General features: G+C 47.6%; 1 protein-coding gene across 12 annotated transcripts in view; it reads left to right on the top strand.

Moving 5' to 3' along the window:
• Window positions 1-10,674, top strand: part of ANK3 (ankyrin 3) — a 378,044-nt gene that overhangs the window by 257,173 nt on the left and 110,197 nt on the right. For 9 of the 12 annotated variants that reach the window (XM_045291325.1, XM_045291322.1, XM_045291329.1 and 6 more), the window contains 2 exons: window positions 2,907-3,030; window positions 9,909-10,011. In XM_045291325.1, coding sequence (XP_045147260.1) covers window positions 2,907-3,030; window positions 9,909-10,011 — 227 coding nt within the window. Of the gene's footprint in view, window positions 1-1,790; window positions 1,822-2,906; window positions 3,031-5,766; window positions 5,779-9,908; window positions 10,012-10,674 lie in introns of those variants that run through there. The other 3 variants (XM_045291321.1, XM_045291332.1, XM_045291327.1) reach the window with 3 other exon arrangements.

Raw genomic sequence — 10,674 nt, 5'->3', positions numbered from 1 at the left:
GTCACCAACCGAGCACTTTAACTGTAGTGTCACAAGAGCTCCTTAGAAGAATTCCAGGGACTGACATAGTCCTAACAGGAATGCAGAGTGGGTGTGGAGGCGAGGCAGGAGTTGAGGTTGGCCTCGAAAGCAAGGGGAAGGACTACTTCACTGTGCACCTTTCAGGGACACCGGTAACATTTCGCTGAGTAGCACGGATTTTCAGCACAGAAGTAAAAAAAAAACCTTCAGACATTTCCTATTCTTGAACCATAACTATTCCCCACCCCCAAATTCTTTACAAGAGTTGGAAATCATTCTTTGACTTGGGAATGTTTAGCCAATCCGGACCCAACAGTATAAATGGGATCACTTCCGTGCCTGTGTTTACAATGTTGATCACCGTCAGGCTGATCAGATTAGAGCACCAGGTGCCATCTCATCTTAATATTAGATGAGCCTCACTTATTTATTCATTTAGGCAGGAGAACGAAATTCGTTCTCCATTTGCTCCAGTTCTGCAGGTTCAAATTTCCGTTTATGGAGAAAACGTTTCGGAGGTAGGCACCCCATGATTGTGCAGGGCAGTTGGTAACTCTTGCGCTTACTCCTGTAGCTTCCTTCCCCAGCTACCCCGGACAAAGCAGCAGCAGCCATTGAAATCGCCTCTCCAGCGTACTCAGATGGAAGAGCCGCACATACCCAGCTGCTAGTTTTGTGTCCCCAAGGGCCAGTGTGCACAGGGTGGAGCAGCCTAGAAACCGAGGAGGCCCTGGGTCCTGCGAGAAGGAAACTATGTAACTGCAAAGCGACAGTTAAGCTCAAGGCTGCCTCCCACCCGCGGCCACCCAGCCCTCCCCCGTCCTCCCCGCCACTCCCTACGCCCTGCTCGGCTCTGGGGCTGAGCTCCGGGAAGAAGGTGCATGCTGCCAGCAATGGAAGTACTTTCTGCCAGCAAGAAAGCGCAGCGCACAGTTGCTTCCGCCAGCTCCTGTCTTCCAACTCTTGGTGAACAAGTGGCGGTGAGAGTTGGGGACGCTCGGTTGGTTGCTTTTCCGGGGCGTCCCCGGTTGACAACGTGGGCTCAAGGGCATGCCCGCCCCCTTCTTCCACCTGACGGCGACCACAAATAGCCCAGGCTCCGGCTTTCCCAGCCGCAAGCACAAGGGCACGGTTGCCCGGAGCTCCCGCCGCTCCCCCCGCCCCGGGCCGCGGCTTTAGGGTGGGTGTGCGCTGGGCTTCCCTTGAGCTGCCCGGCTCTTGCTTCCTGCCGGTTTGGGAAGCATCCTCCCCGAATTAGACGCAGCGCCCGGCGCGCCGGCCTTCCCCCATGGAAGGCTGGCTCGGGTACCCGGAGAGGCACCGAGCCCGGGATCGAATTACCGAAAGTCTACACCCGCGCAGGCCGCGTATTTACATACAAATCACTCGCGGGCTCACGTCGATGTCACCATTCGGCCCCGCGAGAGGCTTGCCCGGGGAGTGCTTAATCCAATCAGGAGGCGCTTTCAAAGGATGTCTGCGGAGTGATCAAGAAGGGGCTTCATCTCAATGAAGTGTCGCCAGGTTGCGGCCTGTCTTCCCCCACCCCAGCTTGCTTCTCTGTGTGTGTGTGTGTGTGAAGTTTTTACACCCCCTCCTGGCCTGCGCAGGGACGCTGCGTGACCCCTCGACGGCCCGCGAGGAGAGCGCGATGCTGACCCGCGCGCGCTGGTGGTGAGGCAGGGGCGGGCTGGCGTGGGCTGCTCTGGAGGCTCAGGCGCAATCCCTGCCCTGGAATCCCGGGACCCGGCGGGGACACCTTCGACCGGCGCAGCCTGCTGGCAATGGCCCGGCCACAGAGTAAGCGCTTGCTGTGGGCTGTGCGTGGAGCGTGCCGCCGTGCTGTCCGAGGCGGGGCGCGGGCGCGGGCCCGGCTGTGAGGCGTACCGAATCAAGTCCGTTCTGCCCTGGTTGCGCCTTCCCGGACGCGGCCAGTCGTTGACAGGGCGTTTGCAGGCGTGAGGAGGCCTTTAAAAGTGGCGCCCCTGCGCAAGTCTCCTGAATTTCAGTGATGGAATGACGACATTGGAAAATGTAGCTGGAGCCACCCACCCGGCGTGCTTTTCGAGCTTGCTCCTGGAGGGGCAACCTGGGGCTCGGAAAGGGCGGGCGGGAGAGTAGAGATGTGTTGGCCCGGGGGCAAAGGAAGGACTTTATAGCCCGTGCTACCTTTTGAAAGGACCATCCAGAAGGCAGAAGACAATGGACAAACCTGCCCTGGAACTCGTGGAATGTGGTTTGAAAGCAAGAGGTCACTTAGTTGCAGCAGTAAAAGCACTTTCTGCCATTAACTCTTTGTATTGAGAGTTAAAAGGCAACTCACACCATCTGACTCCGAAACTGCTGCAGCTGGCTTTTATCTCAGTGGAAGGCAGAATGGCTTTCCGTGGAAGCGGCGCGTTTTTTGGTTCTGAAACAGTGCGGGAGTGGTAGGCTCCGAGGTTCCCAAACTGGGCCATTCCGTTAGGATGGCTGGCTATTTTTAGTGCACAGGGCCCAAACTGAAGTCTGCGGGAAACGACTGAAGAGAGGCTGGTCTCCTGCAGAGAAGGAGAAACAGTGAAGAGGTGGCTCTTACATTGTAATCTATGTCCATTCAACCAACCTGCTCTTGTGGTCCGCCTAGAGGTGAAGGGAATTCTGGTTGCAGGTGGAGATGAGGAGGAAAGAAAGACGCTTGGGACTATTTACACTATTTAAATCCGTGCTTGCAATTGCATACTAACCTTTGCTTAAGCATTTGTAGACCGTCAGTTGAGAAAAATGTGCAGAGAAAGGTGAATATGATACAATGGGTGCTCTGCCGGTGACCAAGGAGCAATGGTCACCACTCCTGACACATTCCATAGGGCCCTTCTGACCTGAGCTGCTTGTGTACTCTGCAGGTGAAGATGCCATGACGGGGGACACAGACAAGTATCTTGGTCCCCAAGACCTGAAGGAGCTGGGTGACGACTCTCTGCCTGCAGAGGGCTACATGGGCTTCAGTCTCGGAGCCCGCTCTGCCAGGTACTTTATTGTTCAGCAGTGTTGACCATAGTTGATTTGAAACTGCCATGATGTGTCATAAACCCATCATTTTCATTTTGCACTTTGCACGTGGTCTTTGGATGGGGATGTGAATTTGGTGAAATGTACATGCGCTGCTATCTTCTGTCATGGTTTTCAGTCCTTAGTTTTATGTGATTGAACTGGTTCATGCCGATTCTGCCCCTGCTGAGAATGTGCATTTCCACCCCAGCTAGACGGAATTAGAATCTACATGTGGACAAGATCCTATAAGAATCATCAGGGAGCCTTGGTGATGCTGTGGCATAAGCTTTGGGCTTCTAACCATAAGGTTGCCAGTTCAGCCTTGAGGGCATAGTGGGTTGTGCATTGGGCTGCTAATTGCAAGGTCAGCAGTTCGGAACCATGAGCCACTTCTTGGGAGAAAGATGAGGCTATCAATTCCCATAAATGGTTTTGGTCAAGATAACCCACAGAGGCAGTTCTACCCTGGCCTATAATAGGGTTACTGTGAATTAGAATCTACTCCATCGCAGTGGAGTTTGCGTTTTAACTGCCCAGTGGATAAAGATGAGACTGCCTGTGTTTGTAAGATTTGCGGTCTCGGCAACTCTTCATGGAGTTGCTATGAGTCAGAAGTGACTCGATGGCACTGGGTTGGGGTTTGGTTTTATACGAAGTCGATAAAATGTACGCTCTACTTCAGTATCTCTGGGATGGAAATGAAGGAGAACGATGTGGTTGTCTCCTTTCATGACGATCTACTTCCTTGGAAAGTCGGGTCAATTCTACTCTGCACTGCTTGGTCAGACTAGAGTAGACGGCTATGTGTTTGGGTTAGGATGGCAATGCAAATTCTCAGCCCTAGGCTGAACATAGTATTTGCTCATTTATGTCCACTATGCAGCCCAGCTCCAAGCAGAGTAGCAAAGAGCTTACTGACGAAACTGGGAGAACCAACCTGGGACACATGTTTGAAGCAAGATTTTTGCTCTCTATTGAAAGAAAATCTTATTGTCAGTAACTGAGAAATACATGTCTAGGATTGCTCTACTTTCTGCATTACTTGAAAAATAATTTGGGATTGAAACTCCAAAAGGAACATTGAAAGGGTCTGTCTAGTCTCTGAGTGCCCTTTCTGAAACCATTCTGTGGCTGCATTTACAAGGTGACCCTGTAGGAGTGTTCGCAGTGACAACCACCGTCGCAGATAGTAAAGGGTGAGAAATTCGACCTTTACCACTAAAGTAGAACACTTTTTGGAGGTGGAAAACCTTGGCTCAAACCAATCTTCCTTCGTTTGGAAGGAAAAGGACCTGACCCAGCATTTGGAGACTTCTTTTCCCTGTTGTGAATTAACAGCATGTTTGCTGACAGTCAAGTTATTTTAAAGCTAATAATTAAACCATCCAAGCAAGAGCCCTAGGGACATTTTCCTATACTTTAGGAATCTGTTGTAAAAAGTTTCATTGTCTAATAGTAAATGACACTTCCCACAAAGTAAACCTGGGAGTTCTCTATGTCAGCAGTGTGGACAGTTGGATATGGTTGGATTGGTTTTTCTTGGAGTTAGTTTCCTTTTTTTAAAATTGAATTTTGAACCTCTTGTAACTTAAAAGAATTATTGCTTTTATGTACATTTATAAAAGACTCGAAGTCTTATTGTACAAGTGCCATTAATGAGAGAGAAATAGATATTTTTTTTAAAGTAATATTTCAGATGATCTCAGAAACAAGTTCCAACTGGAAATCTGCCAGGTCTTCTAAGGTCCTGAAGGAAAATTCCGTTTAGGAATTTACCAGTTTTTATTATCCAGTAACCAGCTGCTGCCTCCAACTCTAAGAATACAGGCAGGCCGACTAATACAGGCAGGTTATGAACTTCGGGCTTCTGGACATTCTGCCCTGGCCGTTTACGGTCATGTAAATGGGTCTTCACTCTGAACCAACCCCGACTTGCAGCAGACCCTTCATCAACGCTTGCTGCAGGCCCACTTTTAAATCCTCTTGCACTGAAGTAAGGCTATGGGCCTGGTGCCCTGGTGGCACGGATGGGCTAGGCATTGGGCTGCTAACCACAAAGTTGGTATTCAAACCCACCAGCCACTTCTCAGGAGAAGGATGAAGCTGGCTGCTCCCACAAAGGTTACCTGGCTGGTAACCCCAGGGAGGATCACTGTGAGCCTGAATCAACTCAATGGCAGTGAGTGATGGAGATCTGAAGTACCAACCCAACTGACCTGCAAATGTGTAAAGACACGCGCAGCAGTGGCTAGTGTTTGTAACCTGAAGACTGCCTCTATGGGAGACACCGTGTGTACGTAGAAAAAGGCAGTTGCTGACATCCAATGGGAGATAAAAACGTAATGTTCTCTGAGCTCATTTTTTTTCTTAATGCAGTTCAAAGCCTTTCACACTTGTACTTTTGATTGCACCATTGCTGTGTGTTGCTATTATGTGTAACTCACTTTTTTTTTGCATTGGTAACTCATGTTATGCTCAGACACAAAATTTTCTTTAAAACCTCCATGAAATGGCTGTCTCTTTATTAAACTGATATCTCTTTAAAGCACATGATTAGAGTATTAACAATAAAATATTCTGAGTGTAACATTTACAAAGGGAGACATTCAATGTATAATTCATGCAATCATAACTTTTTCTTTTCTTTTTTTCCCCCCTGTCTGATTTTTTGCTCTCTATTGCTCATCTCTTTCTAAAAATACTATAAAATAGTCCCAAGGTCAGGTAAGAAGGCATGGCGCTTTTACAGTGTTTCTTTCCCTTCCCTGGCTCATGGGCCCATCTTTCTTTTATTTGGCATTGTGACGCGGTGTGCTGTGGTGTGCTCTGATGTGCTCGCTCTTTTGTTTTTGCTGTTTGTTTTTCTCTTTTTGCCCCCTTCTCAGCTTTCAAAAAATCCATTTGGTGATTCTGAGAAAATTAGCCAGTAAATAAATCTATGATAGGAAATGTTGCTGATGCAAAATGGACTGAATACTTGAATATGGGGGACCAGCCTGTCCTCAGTTTCCCACACTTGAGGGATGTCTTTGCATTAACCCGTTATGTAAACTGCATGGAGTACCTAGAAATTTCCCTGAATTTAAGGAACAAGTCTTATTTTGCAGGGCTATTCCTTTTACTGGTGGCTGGTGTATTGAGCTGTGCTGGGCACTGTAGTATTATCTAGGACTTGGAGGCATGTGTTTGTCTAAGACTTCCTGGGTTTAACACTTGGGGTGTACTGATGGCTACAAATAATACAAGGGGGCTTCAAAAAGGTTGTGGGAAAATTCCACATTCTTTTCATTCAATTTTTCCACGTACTTTTAGAAGTCCTAGCATCATTGACTTAAAAAGAGTTGAATGCTTTTCAGATTCCCAGGCAAACACTTTCTTACTAAAAGACAAAACAACAAAAACCGCACGGCCATCTAGTCGATTCCAACTCATAGTTACTCTAAAGGACAAAGTAAATCTGCCCTGTGGGCTTCCTTGTAACGCTGGACTGCGGTAGAAAGCCTCAACTTGCTCCCGTGGGGCAGCTGGTCGTCGTTTCACACTCCTGGCCTTGTGGCTAGCCACCCAACTCCAAACCCACGACACTACCTGGTTCCTTCTATCATGTTCATAGCTGAGAATAATGTACTAAGGATTCGGAGCACAGCTTGATGGATTTACTGGGGCCCCCCTTGCCTAATGTTAGTTGGACTGGATCCATCAGGAGCAGGAATTTTAGGTGTGATATAAAATGAAGGCATCCATAGACCCCTTGATTGTTAGCGCTCAGTGCTGGGCTCTGCAGGTGATTATATATATATATATATATATGACAAGGGCTTAAAACAGTTTGTGGAGAGATGGAATTACAAGATAGTTGAGTTTTTCCAGGAACTTTTTGAAGCCGTCTCATATCTGTTCAAAGAAAGAAGGGTCATTTCAATAGTATTAACCAATCATGCGGTTCTGTCACCAAGTTGGACCCTGATTCGTGGCTCACCCCCTGCACAGAGGAACGGAGCCCTGCCCAATCCTCTCCCATCCTTATGATCATGATCGCTGGGGAAACAGGCCCTTGTGATCCATAGACATAATTCCCAAATAGAAATTAAAAGTGATATGTAATAGGTTTAATTTATTATTTTTTTAAATACTTGTATTGGGGGCTCTTACATCTGTTATCACAGTCCATACATTCATCCAGTGTGTCAAGCACATTTGCACATATGCCACCATCATCATTTTCATAGCATTCTCTTCCCACTTGAGCCCCAGATATCAGCTCCCCATTTCTTCCTCCTCGCTCCCCCGCCCTCCCTCCCTCACTGTAATGGGTTTTAAATTTAAAAAAAAAAATAAGTGTTTGCTTATACCCGCCATAAAACTGTCTCACACACCACCAGTAGTTACGAGTGCTTTCTTGGATCACAGCAGCCGGCCTAACGGAGACTAGTGCGGAGCAGTCAGATGCTGCCCTGCTCAAGCCCCCAGCCCCCAGCTCCATGTGGCTAGTCAAGGCTATTCACTAAGTGACACTGAAAATCGGCTTCACGCTAGCCCCAGTTCAAGTGGCTTTTGTATCGGACAGCTCAGCTGCAGAACATTGCCAGCGTGTGGAAAGCTCTATTGGACGGTTAGAACGTAGAGAGAATTTCCACTCTCAGGAAGCTTGCACTGGGCTTGGAAGAAGGTCAGTGCCTCGACACGGAAAGCTAAGTCACAGCTGAAATGGGGGTCGGCGAGAAGACGCAAGGATTGGAGATGACGGGCACAGAAGGCCAGAGCAGGCGGTGGTCAGAGTCACAGGGCAGCCTTAGATTTGTTTTCCTTGTAGGCATAATGTTGACCTTTAAAAAAAACCCAAAACGTGTGAATCCCCAATTTCTAGCATTGTAAGAAACGGGCACTCTGCAAATGTCTGCCGAGTCCAGGACTTGACACCTCTAGTGATCCGGTGGCAGGTCCTTTTGCCATCACAGATTCATTTGAAACTCTAGACGAATGTGCCTACCTATTTGTATCTACTCTTATAACAATGCTTATGATTTCAGGAGGTCTGCATCTTGACATGAGAGCCCCTCCTTCAAGATAACCTCATAGTGAGGAAAATACATGGTGCAAAACACGAAATGGTTTTTTGTGTACTGCCTCTTTGCTCGTGCAAGGCAAGACCGTACCGACGTCTGACTGATCTACCGGTAATGGCACAGCAGGCCATTTGCCAAACCAGACAGTATATTACTCACAGGGACACTGCAAGGAACTGTGGCCCCAAAATGCCAGCTCCCCACGGTCCTTCTCCCACACACGAAAAAGGCTGACACCGAAACAAATGGAGATGACCCCAGCTCTAATTGTGGGACACCTCATTTCCCAAGGAGCCCACTATAATTTGAGACCGCTACAGAGTGGTTTCATGTGGTGTAGCTCTACCCTGAGGAGGGAGAAGCACGGGGATTCCACTTCATCAGAACCAGGAGGCAGTGAGAATTTCTGTCAGGACAGTGACCTAGGTGAGATAGATAGGCAAGGAGGAGATGACCTCCCCGGAGCTCCTCCCAAGCCTCCTGTGTACTAGAAGAATCCCAAGGCATTCTACTGAGAATCGGAGGGCCTGTGATTCATGCCTCTGTCTACATGGCCTATGTGGATCCCAGGAAGTTGACCAGTGTGTCAGGGCAGGGCTAGTCCGTTTGACACCCTTGGTGTTCGGTGTAGGGTTAGTGTCACAGGACGACCCACACGGGCAGTTTCACGAATGTGTGCAGGTCTTGAGAGGTGCTAGGAAGGAGAACAGTAGAAGAGAGAAGAAGAGAGCAAATCTTTCCTGCAGGAAAGACAAAATCGTCCCACGTGGAATCCGAATTTTTCCTTAAGGCCAGGAAGAAGATGAAGAGGGTGTATTCATGATGCTCCTTCTGATGTACTGTTTCCAAGTGGAAGCGATATAAGCTATAAGGGCGCCCTGATTACAAGTGGGTACACGTTGGTTACAACAGCGACCAGAAGGTCAGCTGTTCGAAATCACCAGCTGCTCCTCAGGAGAAAGACAGCTTTCTTCTCCCATAAAGAGTTACCATCTCGAACACTCACTGGGGCAGTTCTGTCCTGTCCGATAGGGTTGCCATGAGTCAGTATTGATTCTATGGCAGTGAGTTTGGAGTTAGGATAAGCTATATAAGGACCTCTGATGACTGATGGCACAGTGAGTTGAACACGGCTGCTAGCCACCAGGTTGGTGGTTCAAACTCACCAGCTACCCAATGGGAGAAAGACTTAGCTGCCCATCCCCATAAAGACTGAGAGGCTCGGAAACTCTCCGGAGCCGTTCAACTCCTCCCTCTTATGTTACTGTGAGTTGGAATTGACAGTAGTAGTTCTGATTCTTAAGATTTTTATAAACTCATGTTAAAGTATATCTCTTTTCCAAAGACTTATTAACAGATTCATGTAAAATAGACAATATCCCCTTCGCTTCTACAAGCCTAGCACAGATAGGTCAGCGAGGAAAGTCTGACATACAATTTTACCCTAGGAAAATATTAAAATTTCTAGAAGTATCTGGTCCTTCTCAGTTGTCCTGTTGGTTCACCTGTTGCTGTGAAACATCCAAAGTGGTTCAGGCACTTCATCTTGCCTCAGATTGAACACCAATTGGCCCGATTTTAAACAAAACCTGATGATGAGGTTATCTGCACCCAAGAGATCTCCTCACACATAAAGGATTTTGTTTTTGAACGTGTGTTTTGAAGATGAACTCTAGTTTGATATTTTTAGCCATCCTTGCCTGTTCTTAAAGTTGCATGCACTGATTTTCTTTTATCCATCTCATCATCATCGTCTGCCATTGTTGAATGGGTAACTCACTACAACAGCCTCCGCTCCTTCAGTTCGGATAGGTCGTACACCTTGAACAGAAGCTCCTACGCCCGGGACAGCATGATGATTGAGGAGCTCCTCGTGCCGTCCAAAGAACAGGTAGGCCTTCTTTCCACATACGTTCTTCGATGGTTAAACTTCTCGTCTGTGCTGTTGACTCAAACTCGGGAGTCTCCGTGGGAAAGACGGTATTTCTGCCATTTTGTTTTGCATTTGTAACTCGGTGTCCGCCAGTCAGACAGCAGAGGGGTCCAGATACATCCCTCTCTTCAGCAGGTGAGGTTTCCACCTTTCCAGAGAGGGACTTTCGAAGTCCTGGCGAGAAGGCATAGATACTTTTCTTATCACTGGCTCAAATGTAGTCTACTTTTGGGGGGGAAAGAAGCGATAAACAAGGGTAGCTAAAGTTGCAGGCATATACACGTGAATGTTTTACTTTACTAAGCAAACAATATATACATGTTGGAATTTGCTGGGGTTGTTTTGCAAATAATGACTAAGATGGCATTGTGTTTCATCCTGTTCCATCAAAGGGATGGCTGGTCCCCAGATGGGGATGCTATTTTGCATTCTCCTGCAATCTCTGCTACATTCATCTGGTGTTGGTGTGATTTTTTTTTTCCCCTTCTAATAATTGTGTTGCTATTACTATTGAGGGTTTATAAGAAGTCCCAGCAACATGTAGACCCAGGATGGGTCATTGTTCTAGAAGCATGTAATATCTGGTTTTAAATAATTACAGTAATGATTTTGTGATGGATA

Source organism: Echinops telfairi, unplaced genomic scaffold (assembly GCF_000313985.2).
Source record: "Echinops telfairi isolate 266 unplaced genomic scaffold, ASM31398v2 ScPeMD7_70;HRSCAF=299, whole genome shotgun sequence".
In the NCBI taxonomy this organism is placed as follows: Eukaryota; Metazoa; Chordata; class Mammalia; order Afrosoricida; family Tenrecidae; genus Echinops; species Echinops telfairi.
Note: the sequence above shows the minus strand (reverse complement) of the source record. Positions and strands in the feature narration are given on the sequence as shown.